This window comes from Mastigoproctus giganteus, chromosome 9, assembly GCF_048544385.1.
Source record: "Mastigoproctus giganteus isolate SK-2022 chromosome 9, ASM4854438v1, whole genome shotgun sequence".
NCBI lineage: Eukaryota > Metazoa > Arthropoda > Arachnida > Uropygi > Thelyphonidae > Mastigoproctus > Mastigoproctus giganteus.
The window spans coordinates 110,598,322-110,617,486 of record NC_143583.1 but is presented as its reverse complement, the minus strand read 5'-3'; the positions used below and the strand labels follow the sequence as shown (position 1 = coordinate 110,617,486).

At 38.4% G+C, this 19,165-nt stretch overlaps 1 protein-coding gene across 2 annotated transcripts in view; it reads left to right on the top strand.

The window, feature by feature from the left end:
* The window catches only part of IleRS (Isoleucyl-tRNA synthetase), a 430,056-nt gene that overhangs the window by 107,813 nt on the left and 303,078 nt on the right, over window positions 1–19,165 (top strand). For both annotated transcript variants that reach the window (XM_090381523.1, XM_090381522.1), the window contains exon 7: window positions 14,778–14,903. In XM_090381523.1, the coding sequence (XP_090237649.1) occupies window positions 14,778–14,903 (126 nt within the window). The remainder of the gene's footprint in view (window positions 1–14,777; window positions 14,904–19,165) is intronic.

Here is a 19,165-nt window from a genome sequence, read left to right as displayed (position 1 = left end):
ATATGTGGGTTGCATAGCTTGCAAGTCTTGTTTTGACCTGAAGAATGTGAGATTCTGTTTATGAATGATGGTAATCTGTTTTCTGATTGTTTTGGGAGTGGCCAGATTTCACATCCATAGGTTACAATAGGTAGTATTATCATTCTGTATATCTTTATTTTCACTTGCCTAGATACTTTATAATTAGCATTTTAGCATTAGCATTAGTAGAGGCATATGATAAGGAGGTGATTATTCCCTTGTATAAGGCAATGGTCAGGCCACACCTAGAGTACTGTATACAGGCCTGGAGGCCTCATTTCAGGAAGGATGTAGAGCTGCTGGAACGAGTACAGAGAAGGGCAACTAGATTGGTGAATGGGACAAAGGGGTTCTCTTACGAAGAAAGGCTTAAGTTTTGCAAATTACAGTGTCTGGAAACTAGGCACCAGCGGGGTGATCTGATAGAGGTGTACAAAGCCTTGAATGGTTTGAGCATGCTCAATGCTGATGGGATTCTTCCTCTAGCTCAGAAAAATCACCTGAGAGGGCATAAATTCAAATTGAGGAAAGACAGATGTAGGATAGATGTGCGGAAATTTGCCTTTAGCCAGCGGGTGGTTGGTGGGTGGAACAGACTTCCATCCCTTGTCGTGGAAGTTGATAGCCTAAATAAGTTTAAGGCTCAGCTGGACAGGTATTTCGAACGAACAGAGGGGTGAAGTGGAAATGGTTATTTTTATTTATTTATGTTACTTTTTTTTTTTTTTTTTTTTTGGCTGATGCTACATAAGCTTGCTTTCTTGCATCAAATGCCTCTACTAATGCTAATGCTAATGCTAATATGATGCAAGAAAGCAAGCTTATTCAACATTAGCCAAAAAAAAAAAAAAAAAAAAAAACACCACTCCCATTTCACCCCTCCGTTCGTTCAAAATACCTGTCCAGCTGAGCCTTAAATTTGTTTAGGCTATCAACTTCAACAAGTGATGGAAGTGTTTTCCACCAACCAACTACCCGCTGGCTAAAGGCAAATTTCCGCACATCTATCCTACATCTGTCTTTCCTCAAATTGAATTTATGCCCTCTCAGGTGATTATTCTGAGCAAGAGGAAGAATCCCATCAGCATTGAGCATGCTCAAACCATTCAAGGCTATATACACCTGTATCAGATCATCTCACCTCACCGGTGCCTAGTCTCCAAACTCTGTAATTTGCAAAACTTAAGCCTTTCTTTGTAAGAGCAACCCTTTGTTCCATTCACTAATCTTGTTGCCCTTCTCTGTACTCGTTCCAGCAGCTCTACATCCTTCTTGAAACGAGGCCTCCAGACCTGTATACAGTACTCAAGGTGTGGCCTGACCATTGCCTTATACAGGAGAATAATCACCTCCCTGTCCCTTCTAGAAAAATTCCTGTATATCATTGACAAGACACCATGAGCTACACTTGCAGCTCGTCTGCACTGCTCAGAGAACTTCATATCTTCCTGAACAATTACACCCAGGTCCTTTTCATTCTCTACCACTGTCAGTGTAGTACCACAGAGTAGATAAGTTGCTAGGGGTTACTGTTTCCCATATGTAGTACTTTACATTTGACAATGATAAACATCATTTGCCACCTCTCAGCCCATCTGCTCAACCTTTCCAGATCCTGTTGCAGCAGCATAGCATCAGTAGTGTCCTTAACAACCCTGCCAACCTTTGTATCGTCTGCAAACTTGGACATTAAGCTTGATATACCATCATCAATATCATTTATAAATACAGAAAACAACAATGGACCCAACACTGAACCCTGAGGAACTCCACTAATAACATTAGTCCATGTTGAGCAGTGTCCATTGATTACCACTCTGTCTTCTGCCACTCAACCATCCCTTTATCCATAGCAGCAATTTGCCACCAATGCCACACTGCTCCAATTTGTGCAACAGTCTTTCATGTGCAACAGTCTTTCATGTGCAACAGTATCAAAAGCCTTTCTAAGATGCAAATATATAATATTTACACGCGTTTATCTGATAATATTGGTCAATGTAACTCTTGCACATACCTTAAGAGTTCTTATCTGTTACCCCAACTGGACGTATTATCTAGATGTTCTGGGGGCAAAGACGTTTCACGTGAGCAGGTAACTGGACGTATTATCTAGATGTTCTGGGGGCAAAGATGTTTCACGTGAGCAGGTAGCTAATATCAGGGAAGAGAGCCTAAAAAACTTCAAGGGTTGTGTTAGGGTTGTTAAATATACAAGAACAGTAAATCTTAATTGTTTATACAGTAACGTTAGAAGTGTCGTCAATAAAATGAGCGAATTCGAACTGCTGGTTAAAACAAGTAACGCGGACATAATAGGGCTTACGGAGACGTGGTGCCACCCGAAAATTGGGGATGATGAGTTTCAGTACGGCTTGTATAATGTATTTAGGAAGGATAGAGTAGATAGAAGGGGTGGTGGGGTAATGCTCCTTATCAGAAGCAGCCTGAGTGCGACGATAGCTTTCCCAGATTCAGACATTTCACATGCTAGTATAGAGTCTGTATGGTGTGAGATAGTTGGAAACAAAGGTACAATGCGAGTAGGCGTAATCTACAGACCAGGTGATTGTGAAGACTATGACAAAAGCCTCTACATGCAAATGGAATGGGCAAGTAAGCGTCAATGCCTTATTATGGGTGATTTCAATTTGCCTCTAATTGATTGGAGTAAATGGGAAGGAAACTCGACATGGGGAACAAAATTTTTAAATCAACTAGATGACTGTTATTTGTATCAACATGTCAGGGAAAGTACTACAGAAAAGAATATCCTAGACCTCATCATCACACATGAATCAGATGACATAACAGGGCTGACAGTAGAGGAACCAGTAGCAGGAAGTGATCACGGAGTTCTACGGTGGATGATGACGAGAGAGGTAGCAGAAGTAAAAGGCAAAGGAATGGGTTTTAATTTCAGAAAAGGAAATTACGATGCCTTCAGGTACTACATGGCTTCTATTAACTGGGTAGATATCGCGCAGAGAATGAATACAATTGAACTGTGGTACGCTTTTAAAACATTAATCACAGATGCCTTGAATGCGTATATACCATTAAAAAAATACTCCACGAGAAGGGTTCCAAGTTGGATGAATAGTGAAGTTGCCACATTACTTGAGCAGAAAAAGGTGGCATGGAAACGTTACAGAGCAATAAAAAGTACTGAAGCCTATAACAGCTACAAGGTGATGTGTAATAGAGCCACAGAAAAGGTTCGACAGGCAAAGGCAGTTTATGAGACATCACTAGCAAACAGAGCAAAGAGGGGGGATAAAGAATTCTTCACATATATAAATGCCAAGAAGAGCAGGACAAACCAGATCGGACCTTTACGTAAGGGAAAGGGGATAGTAATAAATACACCAGCTGCCGTTGCAGATGAACTCAACAGTTATTTTGCATCGATATTTACAAATGAAAAGCCTTTTGTGGCAATGGGAAATTGTGGGAGCGAAGTTAAAAAATATGTAATTAATGATATTGAAATTTCGCAAGATTATTTAATGAAAAAACTTTCAAGCCTGCAGACTAGTAAGGCTCCTGGAGTTGATGGAATATACCCTATAATCTTGAGAGAGGCGGCAAGCGAGTGCATTGAACCACTGAGGCTGGTTATGCGAGCATAACTAGACTCTGGGGAGATTCCCTTGGATTGGAAAAGTGCAAATGTATCTCCCATACATAAGGGTGGCTCTAAAAGTGAAGTGGGAAATTATCGACCTGTCAGTCTGACTTCAGTAGTAGGGAAAATCATGGAGGCATTGATCAAGGGTGGAATTCAGGATCATTTGGATCGAATTGAAATTCTCAAGGATACTCAGCATGGTTTTGTAAAGGGAAAATCATGTTTAACAAATCTGGTTCGCTATTTCGAAAGGGTCACTCACGAGCTGGATTTAGGGAATAATTTCGACATTGTTTATTTAGATTTCAGCAAAGCTTTTGACTCAGTCCCACATAAGCGGTTGCTTTATAAGCTGGAACAGGTTGGAATCACTGGGAAAATCCTTAGATGGATAGAAGGATGGCTTCAGGGCAGGAGGCAGAGGGTTGTGATAAATGGCTATTCCTCAGATTGGGTTGATGTAAGAAGTGGGGTTCCCCAAGGATCAGTATTAGGACCACTGTTGTTTTTAATTTTCATAAACGACATTGATGAAGGGATAGAGGGCGTGATGTCTAAATTTGCAGATGTTAAAATTGGTAGAGTAGTTAATGATCACTGTCAAGCTGAGCTTCTTCAGAGAGACCTTGATAGACTTCAGGAATGGTCAGAAAAATGGCAGCTGTGCTGTAATCCAACAAAGTGTAAGGTATTACACCTGGGAAACAGTAATCCCAAAAAACTTATTCACTTGGTGGAGTTCAACTAAACCCAGTACTGGATTAAAGGGACTTGGGTGTTACGATACGGTCAGACATGAAATTCTCTGAGCATTGTAAACAGGTTGCAAGGAAGGCCCATGGTGTCCTATCGATGATCTATCGAACTTTTGCAAGTAGAGATAGGGACGTGATAATCCCATTATGTAAGGCCTATGTTAGACCACACTTGGAATACTGTGTTCAAGTATGGAGACCGCACCTAAAGAAAGACATCGAGCTTCTTGAAAGGGTGCAAAGAAGGGTAACTCGCCTGGTGAGATCGGCAAAAGGGCGTCCTTATGAAGAAAGACTTCGAATATGTGGGTTGCAGAGTTTGGAAACTAGACACCTTAGAGGAGATTTGATTGAGGTGTTTAAGGCTCTGAGAGGCATCAGTAAAATGAATGAGGACAAAATTTTCAAGATTATAAATGATGCTAGAACTAGGGGACATAAATTCAAGTTACGCGGGGAAATGTTTAGATTGGACTGCAGGAAGTTTTATTTTAGCCAGCGAGTTATAAATTACTGGAATAAGTTGCCTTCATGGGTGGTAGAGGCCGACAGTTTGGGGAAATTCAAAGGTCATCTGGATAGTACTTTCGGGTAAGGGAAGCGCATAGGATGATAGGATTAATTTCCTTTTTATTTAATTTTTAATTTCATTTTATTATTTTTATTTATTTATTTATTAATTATTATTATTTATTTATTTATTTAATTTTTGTTTTTATCATTGTTTTGTTCGGATTTTTTTTTTTTTTTTGGCTGGTGCAGCATAAGCCATAGGCTTTCTTGCACCATACGGCCGTTACTAATACTAATACTAATACTAATATCAAAGTTATGGCCTGCATCCAGTTCTTTTGTGACTACATCATAGTATCCAATCAAATTGGTCAGGCAAGATCTTCCCTTAACAAAACCATGCTGTGTCTGAGCTATAACAGAATTCTTGTCTAGTTGATCCTGCAGTACTTCTTTAACCAGTGCCTCCATTAATTTTCCTGGAACAGAAGTTAAACTAACAGGTCTATAATTACTTGTGTCAGCCTTTGATCCTCTGTGAATTGGGGTTACATTTGCACATCTCCAGTCTATGGGTACCTCCACTGAGTCCAAAGAAGCTCTCCTAATTATGGCTAGGGGTTTGCTTACTTCCTTTGCTGCCGCCTTTAATATAACTGGATAGATCCCATCCACCCTGGGTGCCTTTTTTATGTTTATCCTCAACAATTTCTCCTCCACTTTCCTCTCAGTTATTACAAAATCATCTAGCTCACTACCAGTGTTTCCTTCACCTATGCATTCCCCTTCCTGAATAACTCCTCATGTGTGAATGTAGATGCAAAATACTTGTTTACTTTGTTAGCCACCTGAGCAGGATCCTCAACTGTTGAACCATCAATATCCAGTGGACCAATTTGCTTCATCCCTTTCCTTCTTGAGTTTACATAGGTAAAGAACTCTTTTCTGTTTTTCTTTGCATCCTTTGCCAAGGATTTCTCATTATCTGCCTTTGCCTGCTTAATCTCCTTTGTGACTTGGTTACAGACCAGCTTATATCTATCATAGGCTTCCATGTCACCCATTAATTTGATGTATCCCATGCATTTTTCTTCTCTGCCATATGTCTCATTAGTTCATCTGACATCCATTTAAGCCTGAACGTTGAACAATATTTCTTAGTTGGTATGTAAAGCCTGGTAGCTTCCAAGATAAGTTTTTGAATCCTTCCCATTTCGAATTTGCTGTTGGTAACATCATCAGTTGGTCCCACTGTATAGATTTTAAATACTGTCTCAGACCATCGTAGTCACCTTTACGAAAGCAAAAACCCTTCCCTTTACCTCTGATGGTAGTTAGCTCCTTGAGTAAATCCCACTTCAGCACACTTTGATCACTGACACCTAGTGGTTCCTTTATCTGCAGATTCTTAATGCTGCATGAAAAATCACCACTGATAATCAGATCAAGAGTATTGCTCCCCCTAGTTGCCTCCCGAACATGCTGATGTAGAAAACAATCATCCAATAAATCCACAAAAGTCTTGCTAGTGTGTGTGAGTGACTAACCCACAAATTCCAGTCAGTATCTGGGAAATTAAAATCCCACATTATCAGACTCTCTGATTTACTGGCCCACTCTATTTCCCTGTATAGTATCTTATTATACTCAGAGTCATTAGGCCTATAGCAAACTCCTACTCTCAATTTTGATTTCCCTATGCTTATGTCACACCAAACTGACTCGACACTGTCCTGTCCATTGATGTCGGCTGGCTTCACTTCCTTGGATTTTATGTGTTTCTTGACTAATAGCATAACCCCTCCTCCCCTCCTGTCCTGTCTATCCTGTCTATACACACTGTATTCCCCAAATTCCAGTTCTGCATTCCTTATATCTCTGTGACACCACGTCTCTGATATCCCAACAATATCTGCCTTTGATGTTTTTAGCAATACCTCAAATTCATCAAATTTATTTACCAAACTCCTAGCATTGGTGTACATGCAAGTATACATGCACCTGTTCTTATTCTTAGCTGCCCTAACACAACCCATGTGTTTATTTGTTCCGCGATGACTTCCAGCAGTCTCTGAAATATCCTGCATCTTGTTTTCCAGGCTGCCGCTAATTTCAATAGAAGTGCAAAAATCACTTTCACCTCTGCCAGTGGCTACTGTTAATCTATTAGTCCTTGTATCCCCCGAAATTAGCAGTTTTTCGACTCACCTAACACTGCCTAGACAGCATCAGCAAATATTCTTGCACCCTTTCTATTTAAGTGTATCCCATTCCTGTAGAAGCAGTCTCTCCTGTTAACAAGTACAGACCAGGTTGAAAAAAATTCTACCCCTTCAGCCTTGCACAATCTTTCCAGGGCCGAATTGATCAACAAGGCTCTCATCATATATTTCCTCCTATCGTGTCTGGGCAGAATTGCAGACACTTTCAAATTCAACCCTAATTCACAGCTTTTTCTCAACAGTGACCTGTACTTGTTAAGTAATTTTCGCTGGTCTCCTACTCTTAATATCATTAGTGCCAACGTGTACAACTATATCACCTTTTGTGTCCTTAAAAGATGATATCTGCTCTACAACGATCAACCTTTGCCCCTGGTAGACATATTCAGGTCCTGTTCCACCTATCCTTTTTACAAAGCATGTTCTTTGTTTCCCTGACAATAGAGTCACCAACTATTAAGAGTTCCTGTGGGACCAGCGCATTCTGCCTTGGAGGTTGCTGCTGTATTGCGTGATGACCAGGTGCAAGCTCTGGCATTAATGTGTGCAGTTGAGAGCTTGATGGGCCCCTCAATTTATATCCTTCGAGGTCATCCACCCTGTCCTTCAAGCTCTCATATAGGCCCATAACACTGCTGAGTTGTCGCCTAATTTCCTGACACTCCTTAACATCGTGCACACACACAAAGACATTCTCCATGGCAGTATTATGTCCCATGCCCGATTGCTCCACAAACATCAAGCAAGCAGTACATTTTAAAAGGCTGTGATTCAGAGGGCAACTGCCCCCCTCAGTTCTCCCCTGAGCCACAGCACTCCCATTAGCTTGAGCCTTTTGCTTTGCTGCTCTGGTCTGAGTAATGATTTCGATTTAATTTCAATAAAATTTCAAATTCAGTACAAAATTAAACCCTAAACTTGTATCCCAACACAGTTATAATGCTATATTTATTTTTCAGTATCAAGTGTTATCTATGAGTTCCCTTTATATAACTTCCGTATCAAGTTATGTGTTAATTATTTATGTTATGTTTGTAATCTAAGTCGTTATATCTATATAGTTAAAAGTACAATTTAATTGACAATGAAGTTTACAAGATTAATAGATTTACTGATTAATTGACAATATTATGTTATGCACTATACTATACTAAGCTTATGTTATCTAGTTCGGGATATGTTGTATCGTGTAACAATGGCAGTAATTTACTAACAGTAAATCTACGGACACTTAAGTATTGATTAACTTCCAAATCTCGCTGTCTCAATTTAGAATAAACTAAGGATCCTGACTAGGTCTATAAGCTACCAATAGAAAATAATTTGATATAACAATTGGTTAATAAATCGGCTAAATATGGTTAAAAAAACCTCTCGTTCAACGGAGCTGCAACTTGTAACACGTGGATTTGATACCCTTACTGATACTAAGTAATACCTACAAAATCTCTGTCTAAGTTAAACTTTAAACTAAGTATCGTAACTAGGAATATAAAGCTACTCTAGAAAATAAGTTAATATGCCAATTTAAGCTAATAAAGCAGAAAATAAATAAAAAAAAACTTCTCTGTTCCATGAGCAGCAATAAGCTTTGTCTGCACGGTTATAATAATGCGCGGTTATAAGCTGGAACAGGTTGGAATCACAGGGAAAATCCTTAAACGGATAGCAGGATGATGTCAGGGAAGAAGGTAGAGGGTTGTAATAAATGGTTATTCCTCATATTTGGTTAATGTGCAAAGTGGGGTTCCCCAAGCATCAGTATTGGGACCACTGTTTTTGATTTTCTTAAATGACATCAATGAAGATATAGAGGGTGTGACATCTGAATTTGCAGATGATGTAAAGATCAGTAGAGTAGTTAATAATCACTGCCAAGCAGAGCTTCTTCAGAGTGACCTAGATAGATTCCAGGGATGGTCAAAAAAGTGGCAGCCATGCTTTATTTCAGCAAAATGCAAAGTCTTACTTACACTTGGGAAACAGTAACCCCAAAATAACTTGTACATTTGGTGGAGTTGAACTAAAGTCAGTGGTGGAAGAAAGGGACTTGGAAGTTATGATATGAAGAACATGAAGTTCTCCGAGCATTGTAGACAGGTTGTAAGGAAGGCCACCGGTGTCTTATCAATGATTTATCAAATATTTGCTAGTAGAGGTAATTGTCATAATCCCTTTATACAAGGCTATTGTTAGACCACACTTTGAATACTGTGTTCAAGTAGAATCAGTTGAATCAGATTGGTCCACTTGATATCGATGGGTCAACTGTTGATGATCCTGCTCAGGTAGCTAACAAACTAAATGAATATTTTGCATCCACATTCACACATGAGGAGTTATTTAGCGAGGGGAGAGCCAGAGGTGTATTCAACGGTAGCAGTAAGCTAGAGAATCTTGTAATAACTGAGAGTAAAGTGGAGGAGAAATTGTTGAAGATAAACACAAGGAAGGCACCCGGGGTGGATGGGATCTATCCAGTTATATTAAAGGAGGCAGCAAAGGAAGTAAGCAAACCCTTAGCCATAATTATGAGAGCTTTCTTGGACTCAGGGAAGGTACCAACAGACTGGAGATCTGCAAATGTGACCCCCAATTCACAAAGGACGATCAAAGGCTGACACAAGTAATTATAGACCTGTGAGTTTAACTTCTGTTCCAGGAAAATTAATGGAGGCACTAGTTAAAGAAGCACTGCAGGATCATTTAGACAAGACTTCAGTTATAGCTCGGACACAGCATGGTTTTGTTAAGGGGAAGTCTTGCCTGACCAATTAGATTGGATACTATGATGCAGTCACAAAGGAACTGGATGCAGGGAATAACTTTGATATTATATACTTGGATCTTAGAAAGGCTTTTGATACTGTTGCACATGGAAGACTGCTGCACAAATTGGAGCAGTGTGACATTGGAGGCAAATTGCTGCTGTGGATAAAGGGGTGGCTGAGGGGGAGAAGACAGAGAGTGGTAATCAATGGACACTGCTCATCGTGGACTAATGTTATTAGTGGAGTTCCTCAGGGCTCAGTGTTGGGTCCATTATTGTTTTCTGTATTTATAAATGATACAGATGTGGTATATCAAGCTTAATGTCGAAGTTTGCAGACGATACAAAGGTAGGCAGGGTTGTCAAGGACACTACTGACACTATGCTGCTGCAACAGGATCTGGAAAGGTTGAGCAGATGGGCCGAGAGGTGGCAAATGAAGTTTAACATTGACAAATGTAAAGTACTACACATGGGAAACAGCAACCCCAGAGCAACGTATCAACTCTGTGATACTACACTGACAGTGGTAGAGAATGAAAGGGACCTGGGAGTGGTTGTGCAGGCAGATATGAAGTTCTCTGAGCAGTGCAGATGGGCTGCAAGAGTAGCTCATGGAGTATTGTCAATGATATATAGGAATTTTTCTAGCAGGGATAAGGAGGTGATTATTCCCTTGTATAAGGCAATGGTCAGGCCACACCTAGAGTACTGTATACATGTCTGGAGGCCTCATTTCAAGAAGGATGTAGAGCTGCTGGAACGAGTACAGAGAAGGGCAACAAGATTAGTGAATGGAACAAAGGGGTGCTCTTACGAAGAAAGGCTTAAGTTTTGCAAATTGCAGTGTCTGGAGACTAGGCACCAGCGAGGTGATCTGATAGAGGTGTATAAAGCCTTGAATGGTTTGAGCATGCTCAATGCTGATGGAATTCTTCCTCTCGCTCAGAATAATCACCTGAGAGGGCATAAATTCAAATTGAGGAAAGACAGATGTAGGATAGACGTGCGGAAATTTGCCTTTAGCCAGCGAGTGGTTGGTTGGTGGAATAGACTTCCATCCCTTGTTGTGGAAGTTGATAGCCTAAATAAGTTTAAGGCTCAGCTGGACAGGTATTTTGAATGAACAGAGGGGTGAAGTGGAAGTGGTTTTTTTTTTTTTTTTTTTGGCTGATGCTGCATAAGCTTGCTTTCTTGCATCAAATGCCTCTACTAATGCTAATGCTAAGTATGGAGACCACACCTAAAGAAAGAATCAAGCTTCTTGAAGGGGTCCAAAGATGGGTGAATCACCTGGGGAGATTGGCAAAGTGCATCCATATGTGGAAAGACTTTGAATATGTGGATTGCACAGCTTGGAAACCAGGCAGCTTAGAGTAGATTTGATTGAGGTGTTTATATCTCTAAGAGGCAAAAGTAAAATGAATCAGGATGAAATTTTTACGGTTTTAAATGATTCTAGAACTAGGGGCCATAAATTCAAGTTATTTGGGTGTTGGATATTTAGACTGGATTGTAGGAAGTTTTGTTTTATTCAGCAAGTTATAAAACTTGAATATTTTACCTACATGAGTGGTTGAGGCTGACAGTTTGTGGAAATTCAAATGTCATCTGCATAGTTAACTATGGGAGGAAGGAAATGCATTGGTTCTGTATTTCATTTTCTTTTTTTATTTATTAATTTTTTATTTTATTTAATTTTATAATAATTATTATTATTATTTTACTCCTTTTTTTTTATTTATTAATTTTTTGTTTTAGCCGGTGCAGCAGAAGCCTTAGGCTTCGTTGCACCATGTGGTCATTACTAATATTAATACTAACTCCAAAAAAAGGGCTGTATTTCAATCACTTTGCTAATCTAGCCAAATATCAGTGCTTTCTTGATACAACTGGGCATTAACGAAGGAAACATAAAATATGCTATGGCCACTGCTTTCAATGGAATAAACAAAGAAATGTAATAAACAAAATGCAAATTTAGATGTTGATTCATACAATCAACAAATCCAAAACAACATGCAAATATGCAACTCAAAATTAAAAAATCATAATAAATAGTGATTGAACTTAACATGATTAAATTACTATTACTAATATAAACTAAACGATAGAATAAATTAAAGCATGAAGAATCCATGTGGTAGAATGGGACAGAAGAAAAAAAAAAGCTAAATTAAAGAAGGGCGAAATGAAACTGATTTGAGTTTAATCTCTGTTTTCTTATTTATTCCATAGATGGTGGTGGCTGTATCATACATAAAATATGCTATGGCCACCAAATATCAGTGGATGTCCTGATATGGGACAGTCACTGATATTTGGCTTGGATAGCAATCAATGATTGAAATAAGATCCTTTTTTTTCCCCTCCAGAATTCTTAAGTGCTCTTGAAAAGATAGTGTGTGGGCTCTTTATTTCTTTTTGTGGTATTTTTTATTTTATAAGTGTTTGTTCTTTGGGATGTGGGCAAGTGTCTCTTTGGACAGGGAGCCACATATTTGCTCCCCTGGGGTTAAATGTTGCTTTGGTTCCTTTATTTTCTATTTGTTGAACTTATTATATTCTTAGATTTATTTTATTCTTTATTTTTTGTTTTGAAATGGTATGATTACTTTCCAAGGAGTTGAATAGTACCTTGCCTTATAACCCTATTAATGACATTATTTTACTGTATCTATTTTGTGGTTCAAGTGTTTCTTAAATTTAATTTAAAATTTCTTCTCTGAACTTGTGTCATTTTTATACCCCCTCTTCTTATTCCACTAATGTTTTTCCTTCTACATAGAAATTTGCTCATATCCACTCAATTCTTAGAAGGTAGGTTTACATCCCTCCCATTCAATTATTGTCCTATTTTACTTGTACTCTTTCCAAAGTAATGGAGAAATCCATCAATTGTGAATCCATCAAAGCCTTACATCTGGTATGCGGATTCTGTCATTGATGATTTATTGGCATATTCTATTCGTCATTGACAAATTCAATCGAAAAATTTGGTGAAACTCAAGCAGTTGCTCTCTTGGAATTCGAGTCTTTTTATCTTCTCTAGTATAAAGGCTTAAACAAGCTACCATCTTATGGTTTTGCCCCGTGTTTTTCTTGAAACTGAGTAATTAGTTTTCTCTCTGACTGCTCATTGCAGGTAATGATAGATGGCAGAGATTAAAAAAAGCAATTTACACTATATGTTAATAATGTTGGTTTTTACTGGTGAGTTACACAGTAATTTAGATCTCTCCTGGTATTTATACTGTGTTTGTGCATCATCTCCATTGGAGATGCACAAATGCTGGATAAATACCAGGAATAACTGTATTAAATTAGCCCTGTCTTCTAAGTTCTCGAATAATTCTAGAATTATTCGAGAACTTAGAAACCAAGGTTCACAAATAGTGATTTCTACTAGATAATTCTTCAGTGATATACAAAGAAAACTTAACTTTGATCCTTCTAAAATTCAGTCCCTGTGTTATTTCTTTCAAAAATGGAACCTCTCATGTGTTCATCTTTGATAACATTCAGATTTCTAGACAAATTACAAACCTTTATTGGGTGAGACGGGATGATTTCCTGACTTTGATTTCTCTTGGTATAAATCAAAAAAAAGGGAGTGGGCTCTTTATTTTTATTTTATTTTGCTCTCAGCATTACATTTCCTCTAAACAGCGGCTAATTCAAATCCACACTACCATGGATTATTGTTCTCACATCTGGGAACTTGAGAGAACCTTCAGGGGCTACCCCTTGAAGGTTCTCTCAAGTTCCTAGACTGTCCAAAAGAGTGCAGTGTGAGATTAATTAATGCTCCTTCTCTTAGAAACTATCTCCATTTATTGTCACATAGACACTCAGTTTCTGCCACATTCCTTTTCAAATTTTCTGTAGATATTTCCACAGGTATTGTTCTTCTGAATTGGCATCTGTAATTCTACCACTGTTTCTAAACCAGTCCCACACATGCCTAAACCGGTCCCACACACGCCTAAACCAGTTAACATTCATGTCTAATATCAACATGCATATTCTGTCTTCTTGGCCTAATGAAGTACTGTAGTTTCTTATGGCTTTCATGTTTTGGAGGGTTTCTAAAAGGCTAGCCGAGTGGGTAAAGTACCTGCCCGGCAACCCAAAGGTCGCGGGTTCGATTCCCGCCTCGGGCTTGGATCAAAGTACTGCAAAAACCTTGGAGGTGCAATATGGCCACAGAAGCCGATGCGCCAACAACTACCAAATCAAAAAAAAAAAAAAAAAAATCAGGTTTCTAAAAAAAAAAAAAAGTCTCAAACAGTCATTTGATGGATGAAAAAAAATGTAACTTTTTAATCTATATTCCGAAAATAGCCTTTAATGTAGATAAGTATAGGACTGTGCAATTTAATATATAGAAGCTCATCAATTTGATAATATAGGTTCTTGAAGATACTTTTACAGATATCACAAATTCAATGCAATAAAATAGAATTGATTTTTACAATTTCTTGATTTTATTTATTTTGATTGATTTCTGTAGAAGCATCCCTCCCAACACCAGAAATGGATAAGATCTGGTTGTGTAACAGTTTTACCACTGGATTTCTCTCAACCTCAGTTTATCAATTTATATAAAAACTTAGATAAACTGACATTGCATATAAGTTCAGATTTTCAGAGACTTCCTCTATTTCCTTTAAAAGAAACCAAATCTGTGGTAAATTGTTATTCTGTATGAAGTGGTTAGAAATCTGAATAAGAATCTTTGTACTTCTGAAATTTACCTTAATGTGTATAAAATGTATTACCATATAAAGAAGGGTACAAATTGTAATTTTTTAAATTAATTAATTTATTTTTATTATTTTTATTTTTTTCAAATGTACTTTCAGTCATCGTTAGCTTTCCTCTTGATGATTCTAGTGGCAAATTATTAGCATGGACTACCACTCCGTGGACACTACCCAGTAATTTGTCTGTTTGTGTTAATCCAGATTTGTTATATGTGCAGGTTAAAGGTCAGTAAATAAATTAGTGCAAACCTTTCTTTTTATTTTAAATGTAATATAAAAGTTTTGAGTAATGTATTCTGAGAAAAAGTTTTAAAAGAAGACTTATGTAGATATTAAATAGTTATTGCACTGAGAACAACAAAACTTCACTCTGTCATTATAATTTAATTAATGTGACTAAAGTTGGTTATTCACAATTGACTTTTTTGCTTACTATACTTAATCAGCCTGGCTACTGCTAATAAGAAGTTGGTATTCTTTTCTCACAAGTATTCCTGCCTCTTTACCTAAAAAATAAGAATTTCACTCTGTCCTGTTAGTCTTAAATTGTTCTTCTCAGTAGTGTTGACAGTAATTTTTAAAAAGCATGAAGCTATACGAGTGTTACTTCATGCTTTTTGTTTGGATATTTCCACTGGTATTGGTATTTTTAATAGTCTTCATTGTACTACTTTCTAGCCAACTAAAATTTAAATAAAATTTTGTTGTGGCACACATATTGAAAATTGAGGGAAGACAAACAAAATAGTTCTGAATTTGCATCAGATGGAACATTCTGGAACTTTTCAGAATGCAGCAGGATAGTGGCTCCAGACATTCACAGAATATTCTCAAATGATCTTCAATTATATAAATATGTGCAGTGAATTCATTCTGGCTTTGTCACTTAATTTTCGTATGAGTTAAGTAACATCAAGCAAATTTTTACTACAGGTTACTTTCTGAAGTCTATTTGCTGTACTTTGTTCAGCAAATAGACTGGGTGATTTGTTGGAATGGGCTCAGCAGATTTTGGGGGATTTGTTGGAATGGGCTCAGCAGATTTTGGGAGATTTGTTGGAATGGGCTGGAATAAATGGGCTTCAGATCTCAGAAACTAAAACAGTGAAAATGCTGCTGAGGTCATTTAAGCATGAATAGGCATCCGATTGTGAGAGCATCAGGAATATCAATAAGATATGATACTTTTGTTAAATACTTGGGAATAAAGATAGGAGAGCAAATAAACTTTGTCCCACATGCGAAATATTTAAAAGATAAAGTTCGTACTCTTCACGCAAAGTTAAGAAGGGCAATAAGATTTGATTGGGGCATAAAGGGCCGAGCTCTAAATTTACTGTACGATTGCCTATTTGTTCCTACTATAACTTATGCATCTATAGCATGCTTCATAGGATAACAAACTCTGTGATTAAAAAATATATAACGCAGGCTCAGAGATTCGCTCTCTTGGCTGTTATAAGAGTATGTCGAAGGGTATCAACTGATGCTTTTGCAGGTGGTGTCTGGTGAATTACTGGCTGATTTACAAATAGTGCTTACAGCATTGATGTATTGTACAAGAAATAATATCAGAAAGTCAGTCTTGAATGTGAGTTCCTGTCCAGACTTAGAGAGGCTATATACAAGGCAGGATGTTAGAGAAGAAATGAAAATGATTCAAAGTGAATTAATACAAGTATGGCAAAGGTCATGGGAGACCTCAGAAAAAGGTCGTGTAACTCACATGTTTTTGCCTAGAGTGGATATATTACAGGTAAGAAAGAATCCTTGGCAGCAATTCAGAGTTAGTGTTGGCTTTTTGATAACAGGTCGTGGATTAGCCAAGAGACTATTTCAGCTAGGTCTGGAGGAATATGATAAATATGTATGTGGTGAGGAGGAAACATCAGCCCATATTATGTTTCATTGTGAGAACTATGTTGATGTTAGAAGTTGACTAGAGTTATCATTAGGAAATTTAGAACAGCAGCTCCTCTAGAACATGTTCGTGGATAAATGGAAATTCACTTACTTTAATAATTTTGTTTACTCTGTGTTTAAAAGGAGAGCGCAATTAAAGCTAGACAGTAGAGCCCACCTCCCAGCCCACCGCCTACCACCACCCATTGGGATAGGTGGGATGAACAATGAATCAAAAGTCTATTTGCTCTTGAATAGGGCCAAGTGGCATTGCGCTCTCAAATTTGAGTTGTGTTTAATTTGAAATCCATTTTTTAAATAATAAATTGTTTTAAGAACAGCAAAAGTTAGAAAAGGATAAATCATGAACCACATATAAGCTATGGCTTGGGTGATGGGAGGCTTGCTTGGTATTTTCAATGTATGTACTTTTCTCAGTGATTTGACATGAAAAAATTTACAAAGCCCCTCATGAGGTTTTGTCAATGATATACAGAAACTTTGCTAGCAGGGATAAGATGGTGATTGTCCCTTTGTATAAGGCCATGGTTAGGCTGCATCTTGAGCTCTATATACAGGTCTGGAGGCCTAACTTTAGGAAGAATGTAGATCTGCTGGGACCGGTGCAGAGAGGGGAACAAAAGGGTGCTCTTACCTAGAAAAGCTTTGGTTCTGCAAAAATTGCAATGGCTTGAGACCAGACACCTGTGGGGAGATCTGATTGGGGTGTTTAATGCCTTTAATGGATTAAGTAAGCTAAATGTTAATGGTATTCTTCCACTTGCTGAGACTACACATTCATGAGAGTACAAATTCAAGTTGAGGAAAGATGATTGCAAGTTAGATGTGTTGAAGTTTGCCTTCAATTGGCGAGTGGTTGATTTAGCATTAGTAGAGGCATTTGATGCAAGAAAGCAAGCTTATGCAGCATCAGCCAAAAAAAAAAAAAAAAACACTTCCACTTCACCCCTCTGTTCGTTCAAAATACCTGTCCAGCTGAGCCTTAAACTTATTTAGGCTATCAACTTCCATGACAAGGGATGGAAGTCTGTTCCACCAACCAACCACTCGCTGGCTAAAGGCAAATTTCTGCACGTCTATCCTACATCTGTCATTCCTCAATTTGAATTTATGCCCTCTCAGGTGATTATTCTGAGCAAGAGGAAGAATCCCATCAGCATTGAGCATGCTCAAACCATTCAATTCTTTATACACCTCTATCAGATCACCTCACTGGTGCCTAGTCTCCAGACACTGTAATTTGCAAAACTTAAGCCTTTCTTCGTAAGAGCACCCCTTTGTTCCATTCACTAATCTTGTTGCCCTTCTCTGTACTCGTTCCAGCTGCTCTACATCCTTCTTGAAATGAGGCCTCCAGACCTGTATACAGTACTCTAGGTTGGCCTGACCATTGTCTTATACAAGGGAATAATCACCTCCTTATCCCTTCTAGAAAAATTCCTATATATCATTGACAATACACCATGAGCCCGTCTGCACTGCTCAGAGAACTTCATATCTGCCTGCACAACCACCCCCAGGTCCCTTTCATTCTCTACCACTGTCAGTGTAGTACCACAGAGTTGATACGTTGCTCTGGGGTTGCTGTTTCCCATGTGTAGTACTTTACATTTGTCAATGTTAAACTTCATTTGCCACCTCTCAGCCCATCTGCTCAACCTTTCCAGATCCTGTTGCAGCAGCATAGTGTCAGTAGTGTCCTTGACAACCCTGCCTACCTTTGTATCGTCTGCAAACTTCGACATTAAGCTTTGATATACCATCATCAATATCATTTATGAATACAGAAAACAATAATGGACCCAACACTGACCCCTGAGGGACTCCACTAATAACATTAGTCCACGATGAGCAGTGTCCATTGATTACCACTCTCTGTCTTCTCCCCCTCAGCCACCCCTTTATCCACAGCAGCAATTTGCCTCCAATGTCACACTGCTCCAATTTGTGCAGCAGTCTTCCATGTGCAACAGTATCAAAAGCCTTTCTAAGATCCAAGTATATAATATCAAAGTTATTCCCTGCATCCAGTTCCTTTGTGACTGCATCATAGTATCCAATCAAATTGGTCAGGCAAGACTTCCCCTTAACAAAACCATGCTGTGTCTGAGCTATAACTGAAGTCTTGTCTAAATGATCCTGCAGTGCTTCTTTAACTAGTGCCTCCATTAATTTTCCTGGAACAGAAGTTAAACTCACAGGTCTATAATTGCTTGTGTCAGCCTTTGATCCTCCTTTGTGATTTGGGGTCACATTTGCACATCTCCAGTCTGTGGGTACCTCCCCTGAGTCCAAGGAAACTCTCATAATTATGGCTAAGGGTTTGCTTACTTCCTCTGCTGCCTCCTTTAATATAACTGGATAGATCCCATCCACCCCGGGTGCCTTTCTTGTGTTTATCTTCAACAATTTCTCCTCCACTTTACTCTCAGTTATTACAAGATTCTCTAGCTTACTGCTAGAGTTGAATACACCTCTGGCTTTCCCCTCACTAAATAACTCCTCATGTGTGAATGTCGATGCAAAATATTCATTTAGTTTGTTAGCTACCTGAGCAGGATCAT